The 21252-nt window shown below is 39.9% G+C and overlaps 4 protein-coding genes across 5 annotated transcripts in view; all 4 read right to left on the reverse strand.

Annotated features, from left to right (window-relative positions):
- c18h1orf198 (chromosome 18 C1orf198 homolog) overlaps positions 1-4911 on the reverse strand; it is a 22639-nt gene extending 17728 nt beyond the window's left edge. Inside the window, exons 1-5 of the mRNA XM_034900754.1 lie at positions 4559-4911; positions 4186-4236; positions 3563-3688; positions 2813-2980; positions 1475-1816 (exon numbers count right to left, since the gene is read on the reverse strand). Coding sequence (XP_034756645.1) covers positions 1475-1816; positions 2813-2980; positions 3563-3688; positions 4186-4236; positions 4559-4864 — 993 coding nt within the window. The 5' untranslated portion in view covers positions 4865-4911. The remainder of the gene's footprint in view (positions 1-1474; positions 1817-2812; positions 2981-3562; positions 3689-4185; positions 4237-4558) is intronic.
- A 1377-nt stretch (positions 4912-6288) lies between these two features.
- On the reverse strand, positions 6289-10113 carry LOC117961201 (gap junction Cx32.2 protein-like). 2 transcript variants are annotated; one of them, XM_034899706.1, is made up of 3 exons: positions 9957-10113; positions 8393-8531; positions 6289-7355 (listed from the first exon to the last, which is right to left on the reverse strand). In XM_034899706.1, exons 2-3 carry the CDS (start codon positions 8519-8521, stop codon positions 6708-6710), a joined length of 777 nt encoding a protein of 258 aa, XP_034755597.1. In that variant the 5' UTR covers positions 8522-8531; positions 9957-10113; the 3' UTR covers positions 6289-6707. The 2 variants fall into 2 exon arrangements, with proteins under 2 accessions (XP_034755597.1, XP_034755596.1); XM_034899705.1 differs by lacking the exon at positions 9957-10113 and having other exon boundaries at positions 8393-8548.
- A 1165-nt stretch (positions 10114-11278) lies between these two features.
- cx32.3 (connexin 32.3) lies at positions 11279-13804 on the reverse strand. The gene is made up of 2 exons (XM_034899703.1): positions 13695-13804; positions 11279-12619 (listed from the first exon to the last, which is right to left on the reverse strand). Exon 2 carries the CDS (start codon positions 12590-12592, stop codon positions 11765-11767), a length of 828 nt encoding a protein of 275 aa, XP_034755594.1. The 5' UTR covers positions 12593-12619; positions 13695-13804; the 3' UTR covers positions 11279-11764.
- A 2158-nt stretch (positions 13805-15962) lies between these two features.
- LOC117961196 (gap junction Cx32.7 protein-like) lies at positions 15963-19688 on the reverse strand. The gene is made up of 4 exons (XM_034899700.1): positions 19496-19688; positions 17788-17941; positions 17215-17400; positions 15963-16582 (listed from the first exon to the last, which is right to left on the reverse strand). The coding sequence occupies exons 2-4, from the start codon at positions 17914-17916 to the stop codon at positions 15986-15988; spliced, it is 912 nt and encodes a 303-aa protein (XP_034755591.1). The 5' UTR covers positions 17917-17941; positions 19496-19688; the 3' UTR covers positions 15963-15985.
- Positions 19689-21252: the final 1564 nt, after the last annotated feature.

Consider the following 21252-nt stretch of genomic DNA (forward strand, 5'->3'; position numbering starts at 1 on the left):
AGAGAGAGAGAGAGAGAGAGAGAGAGAGAGAGAGAGAGAGAGAGAGACAGAGACACACAGGTCAGCACATTTGACTGGCTATTACAAACAACTGGTATTCATAGTTTTCATTTCTTACGCTTATATGATATGAAGGAATTATATGAACTTAATGAGTTGTTTTTACTTATTTATTAGATTGGTTTTATTGGACTTTCTACTATGGATTTATTGTATTAGCGTTTGCTGAAATTCTGTTATTTTGCCATAATCTGTATTTCTGTATTTACCTCCCACCTACCTATGGCTTATTTTACTGGAAGCTCTCGAGATTTCTCCCAATTCTTCCCCCCGTACGTGTACAAGCTTTTGCTCGTGTTTGTTAGGGTTTGGGTTGTTTAGGCCGGTGGGAAAGCTGGGAATCGACCTCTGGTGCGGACTAAAGAACGGGACAAAGGTCAGTTCCAATTGGACTGTGATGTGGTTTGTTTTTTGGTATGAAAGCAAATCAGACCAACCACAGGACTGTGTGATAGTTGATGTGTGACTTTAGCAAGAATTCAAAAGCTCTACGGTTATTAAACCCACCTACCGACCGTGAAGAAACGTCAGAGAATGTGTATTATTTATATAATCATGCAAGAGTGATTGAAAAGTTAAAACAGTGGCGCGTTATGCTTCTGCTCTACTCTACTCTGTGTTTTGCCAGTTACAAAACGACAATTGAGTGAAACCTAGCGGTCACATAATAACCATCCATCACTCTAAACATAACAGTACAAGATTCAGTCATGTGCTGCATGACCTGCTTCTGGTCTCTGGAGATTCCTGTCCCCACATGGGCCCATGTAGCACTGAAGATACAGGATGACAATCACCAAAACTGCCCAACATATGAGTTACTTGTCAGGCCATTTAACCTTACAATTTACAGCTCTTGGTTTGTTTGTATTAAGTCAGCGTGGACAAAAAAACAACCAAAACTAAGAGGCTGTTTGTATTATTTTCCTTTAACCCTTGTTTTGTCTTCCTGTCATCTATAAAAAAAAAACAGTTTGCTCACTTTTTTTCAACATTATTTTCACTTTTCTTTGACATTTTTGTCACTTTTTCAATGCTGTGTGTGCTTATTGTTGATGTTTTTGCCAATTTTTTTAAAAATTTCTTTTAATTTAATTGTTATTTGACATTTTCAGCGCTTATTTCGACGGCCCACACGGGTCAAATTTGCCCAAAAGGACAACACGAGGGTTAAAGACACACGGGAGCGGCTGCGTTGTGCAGGAGGGAGACGGCGGAACGAGGTCTGGTGAGTCCAAACTGGGCCAACATGTTGATCAGCACCAAGTTTCCTCTGAGCTCCTCGTCTCCTAGATGGCATTTTGGATCTGGTAGAAAGTACAGCTGGAGGGGCTGATGTCATGGAGGTCAGAGGGAGGGCAACAAGAACGCAAACAAGCCTCAGGTCACTCTCACTCAGACAGGCAGAACTCACATGGGCAAAGGTGGGGCTGGCGGTAGAACCTTCTTCCTCCTTCTCCGCACCGGTGGGGTGGGTGGAGGGCTTGGACATCATGCCGGTGGAGAACACTTCGTCCACGGTGTTGCCGACCGATGGCAGCGTGCTCTGAGATCGCTCCCATCCCGCAACGGACGACGACACGCTGACAGGCGGCGACGGGCTCGACGAAATGGAGATGGATGGTGTTGCGCTTACAGAGATGGGGATAGGGGGGTGGGGAGCTGGAGGTTTAGGTGCTCGCTGTTTGGTGGACCTGGAAGCAGCTGGAGGGTGGGGGTCTGCTGCCTCAGGCTCCTTGGTGGTGACTGAGGTCTCCTGTAGGAACATTATACAGTTAATATCAGAATTAAGGTTTATTTTACATTATTCAAGTATAAGATAACTTAAGCTAAATGGTTCAAAAAGAACAAAATGTTTTGAAGTTATTTAAAAACGGACACTGAGACATGGTTGTAAATTTGTTGACATTTCCATTGCATGAAAATTTCACTTTATGGAGGTTTTTAAATGTTAATATGCGTTCCCCCAGCCTGCCTATGGGCCCCTCACTGGCTAGAAATGGTGATAGGTGTAAACCGAGCCCTGGGGATCCTGCTCTGCCTTAGAGAAAATTAAGGCTCAGATGTATTAGGGACCACTAAGGTCTATATAAAGAGACTTCAGATACAGTATTAGGGACCACTAAGGTCTATATAAAGAGACTTCAGATACAGTATTAGGGACCACTAAGGTCTATATAAAGAGACTTCAGATACAGTATTAGGGACCACTAAGGTCTATATAAAAGAGACTTCAGATACAGTATTAGGGACCACTAAGGTCTATATAAAGAGACTTCAGATACAGTATTAGGGGACCACTAAGGTCTATATAAAGAGACTTCAGATACAGTATTAGGGGCCACTAAGGTCTATATAAAGAGACTTCAGATACAGTATTAGGGGACCACTAAGGTCTATATAAAGAGACTTCAGATACAGTATTAGGGACCACTAAAGTCTATATAAAAGCATCCAAAAAGCACCATGTCATGGGACCTTTAAGCTTCTTGTATGATCATGTACATGTATGTAGGTGGTTTATGAGGCTGGAAAATGCAAAATCACAACAAGAAATGTTTAGGAAAGTAGAGAAAGAAAGGAGAGCAAAGTAGAAACAATCTAGAAATGGTTTCTTGTTTCTTTTTTTACTGTAAACTGGCTGCATCTCCACCTGCTTCTGGTCACGTGTGGAGACCAGCAATGCGATGCTTGTGCAAAAATATATAAACTTTTACTTGAATTGAAAACACAGGTAGAGTTCAGTGCTTACCTGTCGGAGGTAGGAGGGGAGGGATTTCTCTCCTTTCTCGAGGGATTTGATCTGACTGGGGGTGAGGGACTGGAAGTTGGCTTGCTCTCCCTCCAGCCTAGACCTCTCGGCACTGATCTTCCAGAAAGACGACTCCTCCTCTAGTCTCCGTCCCTCGCTTACAGACACCTTCACAATCGCACAACAACACTTTATTCAGTAAATGTACAATTGCATGGTCTCTTTATTTACATTTTTAATTCCTACTGGAGATTTATACAATTCTAACAAGCCAACAATGCACAATTTATAGATCTAGCGGACTGCTATTATGGGACAAATACTGATTTAAACCTACCATCTTGCTCTAAATATTAAAGGTTTTAAATGAACTACTGGGAACATCTTAACAGCTAAACTGGTACTTTCAATCTTAGTGTAAAGATGCATGCTGAGATTTTCTTGATCACACCAACCATACCCCCCTACTGTGATTTAGATTAAGGTTACATCCAAACCCAAAATGTTAAAATTGCTTTGACAAAATCAGTCCAAAGCTTGATTTATTTGCTATGTATGATTACACCCTCCTCAATCATGTACAATGGTGTTAAACATTGTGTACACATTTTATAATATAAATCCTAAAGTACTGTATATAATACCCGGTAAAGACTTAAACTACATTTACAGTAACACATGATGAATAAGGGTTTCCTTTGCAACCACAATATACAAATTAAACCAACCACAGTGCACTCCTTATCATACCTTGGTCCCTGGTGTAGTCTTGGCGAGCTGGCTGGAATGAGGTACCTTTACAGGTTTTGGGTCTGCCTGCGAGGCGGAGACTCCCTGGTCAGCTGGGCCTGATGTCAAGCTGAAGTCCAACTGGCTCTGAAAGATGGGAGCAACATTTAAAGCAATATCTCACGACTTGACCGGGCTCAACTCTACGTGCATAATCCAGACAGAAAAGGACCAAGTATGCAGCAGATTATGCATTTGCAGATATTAAAGAAAGGATAGAAATTAACCTTAAACTTCTGAAAAAGGCAAATGGAATTGCCGACCATTAGGATAATCAAGTAATTGTTTAAGTAAATTATCAAAAACATCAATGGCAAAAATTGTCTGGGTCTTAAATGTGAGGATTTGATTATTTTCAATATTAGATTTTTCTTAAGATTGTTTTTAATACTTAATATGGCTTCTGATTCTTCTTCATTTTCTGATATTTTAGCTTACACAATTATTAATTAAAAAAATGTTCAACACATTAATAAATACAGCCAAAACCAGTTACAGTGCTACATTATAGTGCCAAACTTCTTCCTTATGTTTCTGTTGAGAAGGACTCAAACATAATATAGAATAATATTTATTATATTTACCTTTGTTTCCCACGAGAAAGGGGCAGAATGCTCATCTTGCCAAGTAATATCCTAAAATAAAAAACTGTTTAATATTTATTCACATATTCAACACATGGTTATGGTCTTATGGTATTGTAATTCTACCGAAAAGAAAGTATATTTTAGGTCTATTTTGATTAATCTTGTTCTTGTTGTTACGACTACATTTCATGCATAGCTACGGTAGCTAGGTTACGTATCAGGTAGCCATTGTGACGTTTATCTAGCTACATATTTCAACGGCTACGTGGCGGCGGGTTAGCTACCATGACAACACGGGCTACCCTGGCCTCTAAACACACTCACAAAGCTATATAATATCATGATAATAATTCAAATGTGGTTTAAGTACCTCCTCCCCGAAATGAACTATCTTCTGACCCGTCTGAATGAGCAGTTTAGGGTAACAAACCACTTCTTCTCGGTCAACCCTGTGCATGGCGTAGCGAGCTCGGATATGGGGATCCATCATCCCGTTGTCGATGGCGATGTCTTGCTCTTGCGGCGTCATTTTCTCCCATGACGAGCCGTGGTTGGCTTTGATTTTCTCCCTCTCCTGCATTATTTTCTTTGCCATGGAGTTGATAGAGGAGAAGTACTCGAACTTCTTCTCCTCCATCCTGTGGGCGTCGAGCCCCGCCATGGTTGCGGCGGCCATCTTTAGCTGCTTCCAGCTGTTGTTATTGTGGCGGAAGCTGGTGTTCCTCTGTGGGCGGTGTCGAGACGACGTGGATGGACGGACCGTTGGGTGGGATAATGCCGCCATCTTGTGGTCTTGTTAGATTGTGTCAACTGCACCACAGGTAGGTGCTGGTCTAATTTTATATAACATTTAACATTTTCTTAATATAACTTTGTCTACTGAAGCCAGCACTCTGTCCGTTACTCCGTGTTTTGAATTAATCTCGGAGCAACGGTCGGAACATTGACCGTTACTCCGTGTTTTGAATTAATCTCGGAGCAACGGTCGGAACATTGACGTTACTCCGTGTTTTGAATTAATCTCGGAGCAACGGTCGGAACATTGACCGTTACTCCGTGTTTTGAATTATCTCGGAGTAACGGTCGGAACATTGACGGTTTATGTATAGCAATATATATATATATATATACAGTCTATGGGTCGGAGTGACACAGTAGATGGTGGAGGAGACGCCAATTGCACTTATTAAACCTGAAATAACAAATGTATTTGCCCTTGGGGGCAGCGGAAACGAGTTGTGAACTCAACATCGACATATTATTGGCAAACCGTTGCTTATTTAGCGGTTTGAAACATTATTATTAATTTGGAGTCCTGGCCACCTGTCGAATGTAAGTCCATTCACTCAGTGTTAGCTGGCTGGCTCGGTTGCTAACTGTGTATATCCACTGTTTGTTGCTGAGCAGGTGAGTGAAAGTTAAACACTGTCATTTGATACTATATTGTAGGAGGAATGCTGAAAATACGAATCTGCCAAAGACAAGGAAAGAAGAAAAAGGTCCACCATAACTCTTCAACAAGGTAACAGACAGTCAAACACACTGACACATATCTCTTTATAGAGTTATTCTGGCTAATTAGAAGGCTAACAATTAATTGCTTATCCATCAGACACGGTGGAAGGAATCTAACATTACAGTGTCTGCAATGGGAGACACCAGTACTTTAAATTAATTCCCCAAAAATGCAATAATCAGAAGACCTGTGAGATACTTGCATGCATTAACTGCATAAATAAAAATTCACTGGATTAGCAAAGATTAACAGACAGTCCACAAAATACTATCTGGTGATGATGATCTATATTATACATCTGACTATTTCATCTTTACTCCTTTGATGTGATTATTTCAACACTAAACAAATACAGTTTTTTGGAAGTTATTTTCAATATTTTTCTGTATCTAAGTCAGTGATTTATAGTACGTTAAATGTATGTTCAGTGAGACGCAGAAACAGAAATTTTGCATTGAACATGAGAATAACAACGGCATGTTTTTATTAAACATTAGTGGACCTTTTTTTAATGATCAGTTACAAACACAAGGCACATACAGTCATATTAAAATACAAAACATGAAAAAAGATAATCATGTTTATAAAATATTTACAGTTCTTAAAAGTCACATATGCAAGTTTAACAATATAGAAGAAACGGAAAATCAAAGTAGCACTAACAGCCCTTATACACTTCTTTAGAGTTTTTAACCAGTGGAAATTGGTTAGATATATTTAGTCGTAAGTACAAAACACAGCAAAAAAAAAAGATTAAATCCACAAAGCTCGCTTTTTGTGCAATTTGTGAAAGGTTGCTTCAGTGATACAGTACCTTATTATGTTGTTCTTGTGCATGTTTCTACATATGTGTCCAAAGTTGTGTAATTTTGGAAATTTTGAATAAGCAACACATGAATAAATAAGTGGGCCCTGGTCTCATCTCAGTCACATTTTTGTTTTCTCGGTAACTACTCGGTATCTGATTGTTTACATTTTGCACATTGGATCTTAATGGCGTTCTTCAGGCTGTGCTGGAGCCGTCATGGAGGCTAAGCTTCTCGCTCTTTGTCAGACTGTCACCGTTGAAACGCGGGTGAATGGCGATAGCGGTAGCCGGCATTGTTTTCTTTCGTCTGCACGAGCGAGTACACGCCAGGTAGAATATCTCTACTACGTTGAGAAGAACAGAGATGCAGGACACGACAAGCATGAAGAGGATGAAGATGGTCTTCTCTGTGGGCCGAGACATGTAGCACTCTACGGTGAAGGGACATGGGACTCGGGTGCAGACGACTCTCGGGACCATGACAAACCCATACAGATAGTACTGCCCAACAATGAACGCTACCTCCAGAACGATTCTGAAAAATATGGAGGTCATGTAGTTTCCCAGCAGGTCCCCTTTAATCTTGACATGGCCTTTGTCGTCAGAGTACTTGGGAAGTTTTTCAGCCCTAGAGTGGGTCTTCATATATTCTCTTATCTTGTCTTCCTTGTGGATAATGTGGAGAACGTGACCGAGGTAGATCAGCGTTGGTGTCGAGACGAAGATAATCTGCAGGACCCAGAACCGAATGTGTGAGATTGGGAAGGCTTGGTCGTAGCAGACGTTCTTGCAACCAGGCTGTTTGGTGTTGCAAATCATATTCGACTGTTCATCGCCCCAAACCTGAAATGTTCAGATGAGAAATCATTATAATTATATACATATGTACAACAAAAGAACTAAGTACCAAGTTATCTTTATCAACATCGGGGCAGTTTTCTTGAGGTTATGGCACAAATCTTCCAGCATCCACTACTGTTGTTATTTCGGAGGCGCATTGGAGAATTGTGCTAATAAGGCCTAAAATAAATAAATAAGCAATCTACAAAATGGCATTTTGTAGATACATTGTTGACTTCTGGCTTTACAAATAATCAGTGGCGTTTTAAGTTAAGGTTCAAGTTTTTTAAATCGATAAATAGAAGAAGTAAATAAAGAAAAATTAAATTATTTGTTTCTAACAAGCAAGCAGGTTAATTTAGCAAAGAGAGGATTTATATTCTGTCACCCAATGCATGCTGAGATAGCCTTTAAAAAATGTTTCATACAACCAAAAGCTCCTATTATTATAGTTACAAACCTGATTATTTATAATCAAGCTAAATTTGTTGCTCAGGAGCTGTGGACCTCCATTTTGGCCACCAGAGGGTATTATTTCACCTTAAAGCTTTTCATGTCTCATCTATCTATAAATTGCACAGCACAGGAGACAGAAAGGGTCAAAGAAAGCGGCACAGTTTTGGCAGCTAACATATGACAAACACCTCAAACCCACAAAAATGTGCAAAGTAGTACTACTTTAGACGGTCTATGACTTTGAATAAACATTGACGATTTCCGAATTTAAGGATGTTTCAGAATTCCACATTTGCAAAGCACAACCAGCTAGAGACTGAAACAGAAGTCTCAGACAGAGCGTGATGCCCCTTGCAGTGTAGGCAGGCTACCAGACACTGTTTTGGTGTCACGTTGTTGTTTTTTGTTTGGGGAAAAGTACCCTGTACGCCACATGCAGACGTGCAGAACGCTTTACAACAGCACATGATCGCCAAAGGAGGTTTCCGGTCGATTCCAACCTGTAGCTCTGTTTTTAATTAAAAGATTCATCAGTTAGGTATAAGGCGACAAAAAAAATAAATCCTAAACAAATCGTACGAGACCTTCTCTGCTCCAGCTCCAAGGATCATGATCCTGAAGATGAAAAGCACACTGAGCCAGACCTTCCCAATGACAGTGGAGTGGGACTGGACCTTGTCCAGTAGAGAGGACAGAAAACTCCACTCTCCCATGGTCTCTGATCTGAGGAGGAAAAGCATACAAAAATATGTTCATTTACTCAAAAACTAATATTTATTTTTTATATGAATTGAAAATCCCTCATTTTTAAACCCTAGGTGAATTGTGACACTCCAGGAATCTACAATCTGAAGACTCCAGTCCAATGGAGACAAAGGAGAAATGTTCAGTAAAAAATAATGTAGTTGTTATAAAATACTGAATACTATGAGCGCTTACTAATTACATGCAAAACACTAAACTTCAAACAGTCTTATATAGCAAGAACTCAATAAACCAAAGATGCAGTAGATGGTATAAGGTCAGTATTTATATTGGACTTTTTTACTTTACCGGAACAAAGCGCTTTACAATTTTCCTCTTATTTACCGATTCACACACACATTCACACACACATTCATGCACCGCTGGTGGCGGATCTGCTATGCAAGGCGCTGGCCTTCCATCAGGAGCAACTTGGGCTTTAGTGTCTTTCTCAAAGAGCGACGTGCGGAGGTAGGGATTGAACCATCAACCTTTTGGTTAAAGGATGACTCGCGCTACCGCCCGAGGCACAGACAGTGGAAACTCAGTTACGCACAATTATTTGCAGAATAGTTTTCAAAAGGAAGATTTGGGGTCCCCCGCTGAAGCTGCTCCCCCCAATACTGGATAAGTGGACTAAGATGAATGGATAGTTTTAAAAAGTTTTGGCAAACCATTGGTTAAGTTAAAGGAAATTATTAAATTGCTATCAATTAAAAAAAAATGGAAGCATAGATTGTGAAAATGTAATTATTGTTTTTTCATTTAAGTCCTTTCTGGAGTATATTTAACTATTGATATTGTATTCTCTTGTATTTTGCCCATAGCGCTGTGCTGTGATTTCTGATTACTGATTAACATAAAGAGTAAAAGCTCATCTACAACACCAGTGCGTCTATTTTGCCTTCGAGACACAATCACATTACATCACACTTATCTCAAGTTATCTCACTAAATAGATTTTTTATTCCACAGAAGTTTGTGCCTTTAAACTACTGCATTTATAGATATAATCTTTAGAATAACACTTTATTGTGTTTACTGTATCCAAAGTACACATCTTTGGCTTTATCTAGTCAAAGTTAAAATACTATTTCCCATATCAAAGCATTGCTAAAAGTTCTGAACTGCATGAAAATGTGGAAATACGTGGATAATACAGATAATACTTAACACTTCTGTTAGCTTACAACACTGTGCCAAAGTCCTACATACAACCTTTCATAAAGTAAAGTAAGAACACACTCATATTAATCAATGCCTAAATCCAGCATAAGTTACTTTTGTGGGGGAGGTTGTGTCTAACTTATCACAAAAGTAATGCCATTGCATTTAATTACACTTTGTATATCGTGCAGCAAAATTGAGGAACATTTAAAAAAATAAAGTAATTGTACACCTTACCTTTTGAGTTTAAAAGGCTCGTGTGCAGACAAACAGACCGACCACCAGCTGGAGATGAATGCTAGAGATCCCAGAGAACCAAACCAAACCAGCTCACGGTACCTTGAACTTTAGATCAGGTGAAACTGCGCAACACACCGAGCTGTCACGTTGACACAATATCTGGAGATGATAAATCTCAAGGGTACAATTTGGGGCTGAACATGAAGATTGCACAGGTTAATAATTGCCAGTCCAACCAAATTCTTTTTTTTTACTGCTGTTTTATGCCATTGTTCACTAATATCATGGAGTGATTTTTCTATTAATGGGGTTTTATAGTTAAATTGTATACACCTACACAGAAAATGGTAAAAAAAAATCCCCCGAATACTCCCCTTCCGCAGTTTGTATTTGATGAAATTTCAGGGACTAAACGCACAATAACCACCTGTACCCAGTAACCCAGTAACCCTGCAGTGAATACTACGTGAGGGTCGAACAGTCACATTCAGACTGTGTCAACACAAGGTTTTTGTTGTTTTTCGTGCTGTGTAATTTACACAAAGTCTGGACAAAAAGCGCAAATCCAACACTACAACCTCCAATAAGATGCTTTAGTTGTAGGATGTTTATTGAATTGTAAACTGTTGAGCACATCCTTGTGATCCCTGCAGGTTTTATTGATATATTTTGTCCCCTTATTATGGGACACATATTGTCCATCTGATGTAAATGTCTTTAGCCTTATATGAACTTATTCATAATATTTTCCAACAGTGGTGGTGGCTCATATCTGTCGCCCTATCAACCACTCCTTGTTCTTCAGAAGTAACACTCTTATGAAATTGCAGTGATTAATCAATTACTGACTCACAGATAATGAATTGGGGACATTTTGCTAATCGATTAATCATTAAAGTAATTTTTAAGAACTCAAAAATCCCTGGTTTTAGCTTTTCAAATGTGAATATTGTCTGGTTTTCTTACTCTTCTGTGATTTTAAACTGAATATCTTTGGGGGTTGGACTGTTGGTCAAGCAACATTTTAAAGATTTGAAAATGTCACCATGGTCTCTGGCATGCTTTAGACATTTAATCAATAAATTGAGAACATATTCTGTAGATTCTGTAGTAATGAAAACAATCATAGTTGCAGACCTACAGTGTTTCCAAATAAGTGGAAATCATACTCTTAAATAAGGTGTTTGACTTTGAAGTGTACAAAGTGTGTGTAAAGTATATTTATATATATATATATATATATAAATATATATATATATATATATACTGTGCCTGTCAGCTAAAAATAATTAATAAAGTCATGAAACAGTGTTTTAATCCAACGATAATCATTTATTAAAACAATAAAACACATAACAACGCCTCTACCAAATAGAGTAGAAACAAGCATTTCACCAAAATCATCAACATTCAGTGAGTAATTGATTTGAAGTCCTGGATAATGAACATGGAAATATTACAGGACACGTTCAAAAACTGGTCATAGACACAACTCTGCTCACTAATAGATTTAGAGACATAAATACATTATCAATATTGCACGCTTTCCATTAGATTTTCAGTTAAAAAATACAAAATATATGTAAAATTCTATCAACGTGGCCCTAAAAACATGTAGATTTGTGCAGACTTTATATAGATATATATGATTTAACTACACAGTGATGAAGCTTCTCCTTGGTGTTCTGTCATGATTTTTACAGGACATTTAATTCAGTCTGTGAGATGCGTCTAAACAAGGAACCATGGGGAAGAATACTGAAAACGAGCATTTAATACATTATAACGATCAGAGCAGTGTTTTTTTAATAACCACTCAGTGGTCGTTTCTCGTCCTTGGCCCCATCCAGGCTTCCCCCGATACTCTGGCTGTTCTCCAGCTCTATGTTGATCTTGTTCTGCCACCTGGCATCTGACAAGCTGGCAGGGTTCTTGGCGGTGGTCTTGTAAGTGTGAGGCCTGGACCCACATCTCACCCTGGTACAAATCAGGTAGAACACCTCGATGAAGTTGAGAAACAGAGAGACGCAGGCCACCGCCAGCATGAAGATGATGAAGATGGTCTTCTCCGTGGGTCGGGACATGTAGCACTCCACGGTGAAGGGACAGGGCGCCTTGGAGCAGGGGAACATGGGGACCATGACGAAGCCGTACAGGTAGTACTGGCCGATTATGAAGGCAGCCTCGATGATGATCTTGACTATGAGCTGGGTCAGGTAACTCCCCAGCAGGTTCCCCTTGATCTTCACTTTTCCATTTTCATCCGTGTATTTGGGCACTTTGCGCGTCCCGCCAGGGCTCAACAGCTGCTCCCTCATCTTGTTCTCCTTGTGGAGGACGTGCACGGCATGGCCCAGGTAGACCAGCGTTGGCGTGGAGACGAAGATGATCTGGAGGACCCAGAAGCGAATGTGCGAGATGGGGAAGGTCCAGTCGTAGCAGACGTTCTCACAACCAGGTTGCTGAGTGTTGCAGATGAAACCCGACTGCTCGTCGCCCCAGACGCTCTCGGCACCTGCACCCAAAACCATGATCCGGAACAGAAACAGGACGCTCATCCAGATCTTCCCAATAACTGTGGAGTGGGACTGGACCTTGTCCAGCAAGCCCGACAGAAATCCAAAGTCTCCCATCTTTATAGGTGGTGTTCAGTTACTGATCTGTGACAAACGGATGAAAGGAAGTTAAACAAACTCTAAATTTAATTTGCAATAATCCCACAACACGCCTTATTAACTGAAACATTAACCAGAAATTAGTATTAAATCAATATGCTGCTGGAAGAAAGGTGCTCATTGTTCTTTTAAAAACATTTTTTTTTCATGTTCTGTTCTTGAACCTGGCGACTTGAGAAGTAAGACAACATCAGAGCCCCGTAAACACTGAGCTACTTGGTCAATATTTTCCTAAAATAATGATTACTGACAATTTTCAACGGAAGAACGGAAAAGTCAGTGGCACTAAACCCATCAGTCATAGTAGGCCGGTAAAGACATAAAACTAAGAGACAAACTTAAATGTGCTTTCCCTGTGTAAGTGTTACTGTAAAAAGCGTACTATTATAATGACATTTGTACAAAAAGATTTTAAAAATTGTATAAATGTTTTCATGAAAAGCAATCTAATGCTACTATTAGTTTTATTTTAATAACATTCTGCTAGAGAGAATACAATGTCATTAACATTTTAAAGTAAAAATAAAAACCCACCACTTTCTTACAAATACATATATATTTGTAGGAAATATAATATATATGTAAAGTTTCCACTACATTTCCATTTTGTATAGTGTTCTTTACAATTATTAGCTCCAGTAGTAGGCTGGTAAAGACATCAAACTAAGAGAAAAATGAAAAATGAGATGTGCTTTCCCTTTGTAAATATAACTTTAAAAAGCGTACATCAACACTATTATAATGACATTTGTACAAAAAGATTTTAAAAATTGTATAAATATTTTCATGAAAAGCAATCTTTAATCTTATTAGTTTTATTTCAATAACATTCTGCTAGAGAGAATACAATGTCATTAACATTTAAAAGTAAAAATAGAAACCCACCACTTCTTACAAATATATATATTTTGTAACATGTGTGTATGTGTAACAAAATAAAGACTACATTACCATTTTGTATAGTGTTATTTACAATTATTAGCTCACAAAATAGACATAATTTTTAATGCATGAAATGATAATTTAACTGCAGCAGAGAACAGTAATGGTTGCATCTTACCTGCTGACCTGGGCAGAAAGGACTGCCTGTGGCTGGGACCGATCCCTCGCTCTGAAGTTGGACCTTGGAGTTTAGAGTTAGGGAGACATCAGCGCTGATGAGGGCTCACATTGCACAACGCACATCTGGCTCTACCTGTCACGTTGTTCCCGTCAGCGAACGACAGCAGAAAAAGTTGGTGATAGACAAGACAAGTGTAATAATTGACAGGTTTTCTGTATCTTTACTGATCTGTTAAAATATACACGACCTTAACAAAAAGTGTGGTAACAACTGGTGGATGTAACTGCTGCACATATTTAAATGTTCTACATGCATTTGACTGGGGTTATGGATGGTAACTGTGTAGTAAAAAGTTAAGTTATATCTTCTGGAACCAATTAAAATAGTCCCACTGAAGGACTTCACCTCTTTGTGATAGTTTGTTGATAAGAACAGAATGTACCTCTCTTCATTTTGAGCCGATTTAAACAAAATGTGAGCGTTGCATCCAAATATCCCAAATTACCCATTTTGACACAGTGGGAATAAATATCTTTAAATAAAAGACTAGTTTTATTTTTAATACCTTTTGGCATTGTTGTGACTAAAAGTAGGACTAACACCAATAAAATGCATGAAGGAAAAGTTGAAAGTGAAATACTCCTTTACTTCTTTTTTAGCTGATAGGAGTTAAGTTAGATGGTGGCCCTGTGGTCTGCACTTCTGGTACTGCAGGGTCGGATCACTGGTCTGGACAGGGTTCTGCAGAGCTGGATCTCTGATCTGGACAGGGTTCTGCAGAGTCAGATCTCTGGTCTGGACAGGGTTCTGCAGAGTCAGATCTCTGGTCTGGACAGGGTTCTGCAGAGTCAGATCTCTGGTCTTGGCAGAGTTCTGTAGAGTCAGATCTCTGATCTGGACAGGGTTCTGCAGAGTCAGATCTCTGGTCTGGACAGAGTTCTGCAGAGTCAGATCTCTGGTCTTGGCAGGGTTCTGTAGAGTCAGATCTCTGATCTGGACAAGGTTCTCCAGAGTCAGATCTCTGTTCTGGAGAGGGTTCTGCAGAGTCAGATCTCTGGTCTGGAGAGGGTTCTGCAGAGTCGGATCACTAGTCTGGACAGGGTTCTGCATAGTCGGATAACTGGTCTGGACAGGGTTCTGCAGAGTCGGATAACTGGTCTGGACAGGGATGGATCCCTGGTCCGGGCAGGGCCTGCATGTGTGGAGTTTGCATGTTCTCCTCCCGTGGGTTTCCTCAGGGTGCTCTGGTTTCCTCCCACCATAAAGACGTGCATGCTGGGTAACTAGGACTACAGCTGAAAATAGCCAACCGGCTAACACTGGTGCATTTACATAAATGTTGATTAATGTGCATTGTCCTAATCAAATAGGACTAATCAAATAAATCAATCTTAAATGTTAGATACCACTCCTATGTCTATACAGTACGTTAAATATGAAGCTACAGACAGTTAGCTTAGCTCATCAGAAAGATCTAATATTGGTGAAATATTGCAGCACACACACGTGCAGTAACCCTAATGTGACACTTGACTGTGTAACACTTTTGTTTTTGGACTGGGTTAAACAACTGAAATATAACCGGTAACGTATTGAGAGCTTTAGATGTGCTGGTTGGCTGATTTGGTTACCTTTGGACAGAGTCAAGCTAAGAGTATTTTCCAAAATGGTTTTGTTTGAAACTGTTGCTTTGAAAATATTCTTAATATTAGCCATTTTTTTGTGGGCTAAATTGTTTGCAGGTGGCCCATGTTTGAAAGAAACAAAATATTTAATATAATATGTTCTGCTGTTTCATATAATCAGAGTAAAACTCCAATAAAATATCATTCTTTCAGCACACAATTATATTAAATGCTATGAACGCATTTAGGTATTTGTTTATTTTTAAAGGCAATATGATAGATTAATAAGAGGCAGAGGTTTGGATGGATGAGCAGTTCTCAATCTAAAAACCCTTCAGACACAGATTAGTGTTACATACATATATAAATGAGAGGTTTTATTGAATCAAAATCAAAAAATGCATTGTCTAAAAGACAGTCCCCTTAGCAACATCTGTCAGAAATAATGTACAATGTGACAAATGACGGCTCATCAACTGCAAGAAGATTTGGTTTGTTATTTTTTTTGTATTATGTCACAAAAGTTATATGAAGCAACAATTCGTATGTGACTGAGTGGTGTTTACAAAAGCTGGTGTTCTCCCTCCCCCCCCAAAAAAAACTAAAAACCCAAAGCACACAACCCCTGAAACTCAAAAGACCACGTGTCCCTGACCCTAGGCGTCAGATGCGGACCTCGTCCCCCATGTTGTTGCTGTCGGAGGACACATTCTTAGCAGCCTCGCTGACCCCGTTCGCCGCTATCTTCCTTCCATGGAGCTCTAGCTCCAGGTTGACACAGTTCTGGATCATCTCATTGCGGCTTTTAAAAGCTTTCCTTGCTGAAAGCGGAGGTGTCACGGGGGTCACTGTGTAGTCCTGCCTCCTCGCCATGCACTCCTTCACAGCCTTCACACACAGGTAGAGCAGCTCCACCAGGCTGAGGGCGAGGGAGACCATCGCCGCCACCAGCATGAACCAGATGATGACGGACTTCTCCGTGGGCCTGGACAGGAAGCAGTCCACCTTGTGAGGGCAAGGCGAGCGCTCGCAGACGTAGCGGGTCTGGAGGGTGAAGCCGTAAAGGAAGTACTGACCCACGATGAACAAAACCTCCAAGGCAATCTTGGCCACAAGATGGAGGACATAACTGCGAAGGAGACGGCCACGGATCCGGATCTTGCCAGTGCTCTTGGTGTACTTGGGAACTTTGTAGGCCCTCCTTAGGAAGAGACTGGTCTGGTCACTAAAATCAACCTGCTTCTTGATCCTCTCCTTCATCTTGGATTGGAAGAACAAGGTAACGGGGTTAGAAAGGTCATCGTAATCGGAAAAAGGCATTCAGGTTTAGAGGCTGTGCAGATGTACTGAAAATAATCAGGGGAAGGAAACAAGATGGATGCAACCTTATGTTCAGCAGTGGGAAGTTCAGGAATTTATGAGATAGAGTCACTAAAGTACATTCTAGGTGCTGAAAAGATAGACGTGGGATAAGTATCAATTTAAATGGACTGTTCTTGTATAGCGCTTTTCTAGTTTTTTCTTTATTATTTTAGTTTTTTCATCCCTTTTTATTAGAAAGATAGAGACAGTGAACAGATGTGAAAAGGGGAGAGAGAGAGAGATGGGGGATGACACGCAGCAAAGCTTTTCTAGTTTTAACAACTACTCAAAGCGCTTTTACATGGTAAGCAGTAGCTTACATGGTTTAAAGCTACATTAATCCTTCATTTGCCAAAAGGGGACAAAAAAATGGAAACCGCCGCCTAGCCTTCTTTGTGCGTTTAACACTATGAGTGACACTACACTTTTACATTACTGGCCCATGCTTCTGCCACTACAGGTGTGGCATACCTGTCAAATCAAGCATTAACCCGTCATGCCGGCGTACTCCACCCACTGCAGGGACGCACCTTCTTCTCAATGTGGATCACATGAAGGACGTGACCAAGGTACAGCAGCTTTGGAGTCGCCACAGCAATAATCTGAAGGACCCAAAAGCGAATGTGAGAGATGGGGAAGGCGAGGTCGTAGCAGACGTTCTCACAGCCGGGCTGCTGGGTGTTGCACACAAAGTTGGACTGCTCATCTCCCCACACCTAGACGAGATTAGATAACACAGATGATGGAAGAGATGACACATAATACTAGAATATTCAGAATGTGGGGACAAAGTCTACTGCCCTGTCAAAATATTCATAAAAATAAAGTGCATTTCTGTCTTTCCCTTTATTAGCTAGTGACAGTGGATAGACAGAGAAGGGGGGAGAGAAAGAGAGGGGATGACAGAGGGCCGCAGATTGGATTTGAACCCGAAGGACTCTCTCTTACTGGGTAAGCTAGAGGCCGCCTCGGTATTTTTTGTCTTTTTAAGCACTTTTTTCTCGCCATATAATCTTTTAAAACATTCCCAATCCCTGTATTGTGGCTATTCCTGGGCTCCCTGTGAATGTGGCATGGTATAAATGGTAAACATGTGACCAGACCTTCTCAGCGCCGGCACGCAGGACCAGGATGCGGAAGACAAAGAGCACGGTGAGCCAGACCTTGCCGATCACCGTGGAGTTGCTCTGCACTTTATCCAGCAGGCGGCCCAGCAGATCCCATTCACCCATCTTAGTCGCCAGTGGTCCTGCTTTCTGTGTGTGGAGATGAATGTTTATTTGTTTATTTTTTTTATTTCAAAGGATCCCCATTAGCTGACGCCGAGACAACAGCTAATCTTCCTGGGGTCCAAACAATACATCCAAAAGACAATAAATACAACCCAAATTACTCACAAATATATCATATATAAATTCACAAACAAAACTGACAATGCAAAAAGTACTAACACGCTAAATATAATAAAGAATAATATAGCACATGATACAACCTCACTCAACCAATCCAGACAATATTACGATATCAAAAACAAATGTAGTCTAAGACTTTTTTTAAAACCAGTTTTTCCTTGTTGTCCCGAATCCAGACTGGAAGATTGTTCCAATATACACCTGACCTCTAAAACCCAGTCCTCTTCATCCAGTCAGATTTAGGTAGTGGTAAAGAGATCTGTCGACTATTCACCCCTCTTGTATAATGTGAATGCATATCTGAGCAATAAGTTATATTATCATAAAGAAATTTAGGAATCCCAGTATTAATAATTCCATGAAAATATACTAAGCAATTATGTGTTAGAATGTGAAAATGATCCATCATGACTCACAGACAGATCATCTGGGAAATGACCTTGCATCATGAAACATGAATATACTATTACTGGCTGACCAAAAGAGATCGTTTTGTAGTTGTAGTCTGGTTTTATTTCATTAGCAATAGGATAGTACCCTCTGATCGGAGCTGTTATTTGCAGTTATATAAAAGGTGAAACAGAAATCATTGTAGGTGTAAAAATCAGAAGAGGCCGACTCTCTCACAAGGCCAGACTTTATCAGTGAGTTCACTGATAGAAGCCCCAGCTGCTGATTCTGAGTCTCCAAAACATACTTATCTGCAGGATAGCAAGACCTTAACCTTGTTGATACCAACCATCGCACAGCTTATGTCAAAGAATGTGAGCTCCACCACCGACAAATACAGACTGACCTGCCTGAGTAGGAAAGGCTGCTACGTGCATAGTGTAATTATTAAAAAATGTTTTATTTATAGTTTTGCTTACCTGGTGAATCATTTATATTGAATATATTTATATTGGATGGTTTAAGGCTTTTCCCCCCTTTGGCTTTTGTTTTCTTTTAATTTCTGTTGATGAAATTGGAATTTGAAAAACATTCTCATAAGAAATTACCCAGCTGTAAAGAGTTTTATAGACTTCAGATGGTCACATTTTTTATGATTTTCTCGAACGAAAGTTTGAGGATGTAACTTCTTACGGCGGCCATATCTACTACCCAGCTCTCATTATGGTGTGTACGTCTGTCAAATGTTCAAATGTCATGCATATTCATCTTTTTTTTCAAATTGTACATGGTACAAATATTACATTCATTCAAATATTGATTCATTACTTTTGCAGTAGCATTGTATAAAACCAACATATTCCAAAATAAATCCATACATCTACATTTCTTTCCAGTCCATGAACATAATGTACATTATGAGTTACTGTTTTTGACAAGGTAAAATCAGAGAGAATAGATGTTAGTAAAAAAATAACTAAATGCACTTACCAGTTGTAATAACCTACAGAGAAAAAAGGAAGATGAAGAGACCTTTGTCTCAGGAGGACGACAGACAGAGAAAGTGAAGAGGAAGATGTCCTTTCATTGTTCCTTTTGCGTCTTATCTGGAAGGACACCGTCCTAACCACAACAACAGGCCTCCCGTCCTAACTCCCAATCGAAGAGGCTGGTGAAGGCAGAAATTAGGAGGCGAAAGGCACATTTAAACACATGATTTGCAGTTCCATGGGCTGCACTCAACTGACTCATGTTTTCAGATATGTATTATCCCCGAAATGTGGACAAATTTAAGTAAAAACCTGAATAAAATAGTGGAGAAACAAATGCAGTTGCTTCTAGACTCACTAAAAGAATTGATAAATATGAAAAGTATGTGATTCTGATTCTGTTGCCTGACAATCACCAGATAGCAAATGTAGTGTAAATTAGCAACTTTTAGGAAGTACGCTTCACCACCATAGAAACACCAAATGAGGGAGGATTATTCCCCCCACACACACAAACACACAAACTTTCTTTATATGTGGCCCTCTTGTATCTTAGGTGTTAGGAGTTTTATTTTACTGGTGTTATTTTGTTCATTTTATCCTTGATCCTCCCTATTTTTTACAGCACAGCTCTACAATTTGAATGCAAATGGTATAACAATATAAACGTTTATAATCAAGCGTGTTACCGTATTTTCTTAATTTTTACATTAACTAAGCATTTTCTTGACCTTGTGAATACCTTCTCTACTTCACTTATTCCATGTAGAGATTTACTAAATGCCTCTGGAAGAAATCAGTCTTGTGAGATTGTGGTTTGTGTTTAAATGCTCCTAAAGTAGCCCACCACGGGGATTTAGGGCAGGCTGCACCCGGGGGTGTTGGACTGTGGATGGAAATGGGACAACGCACCCAGGGCCCTCTTGTGAGTAGAGCCCAAAAGATGCTAGAATGAATAGCTGTGGATGCAGGGAGGGGCCCATAGAAAATGCCTTTCTACAGGGACCAGAACTTTGTGCTACCCCCCCTGGCTGCACACCTAGTGTGTTTATCAGGTTTTCAGTCGTGACCTAGCTGGTCTGAAGCGGGTCAGGGTCAACTCTGGCAGGCGGCATGGTGTCTGTTTACGTGAATGATTTACACCATCCAGATGTTTTACGAGTAAAGCAGAGTGTGTCTGGCCTTCAGCGTATAGATCAACCAACATGAAACAACTCCCAGTCAGATAATGGATCTTCAGAGACACAAACATTCATTAAAACAAGAGAAAGGACAGTAAGGGAATGGAGAATGAGATTTATTGGTTTTGTTGTACTGTGATGACACACATCATATTTAGGTTAACACCGGTATTTACTGTACTGTAGGTGTAAGCCGCCACTCAACACAATATATCGGAATCTGTTCACATTACTTAAAATAAATACTTTTTAAAAATCAATATCTACATGTAATGAATGTAGCTTAAATATAGTTTCTCAACAAAAATATCACAATCACACTCTTAATCGCATTTCATTTCTGAGAAGTTGTCGATGTTCAAATTCTTTGGCTGAGTCCTGGATCTTCACCGTCCTACCTACAGCACCTTTAAAGCTATCACACACACACACACACACACACACACACACACACACACACACACACACACACACACACACACACACACACACACACACACACACACACACACACACACACACACACACACACACACACACACACACACACACACACACACACACACACACACACACACACACACTTGCTGTAAACA

The sequence above is a fragment of the Etheostoma cragini genome, chromosome 18 (genome assembly GCF_013103735.1).
Source record: "Etheostoma cragini isolate CJK2018 chromosome 18, CSU_Ecrag_1.0, whole genome shotgun sequence".
In the NCBI taxonomy this organism is placed as follows: Eukaryota; Metazoa; Chordata; class Actinopteri; order Perciformes; family Percidae; genus Etheostoma; species Etheostoma cragini.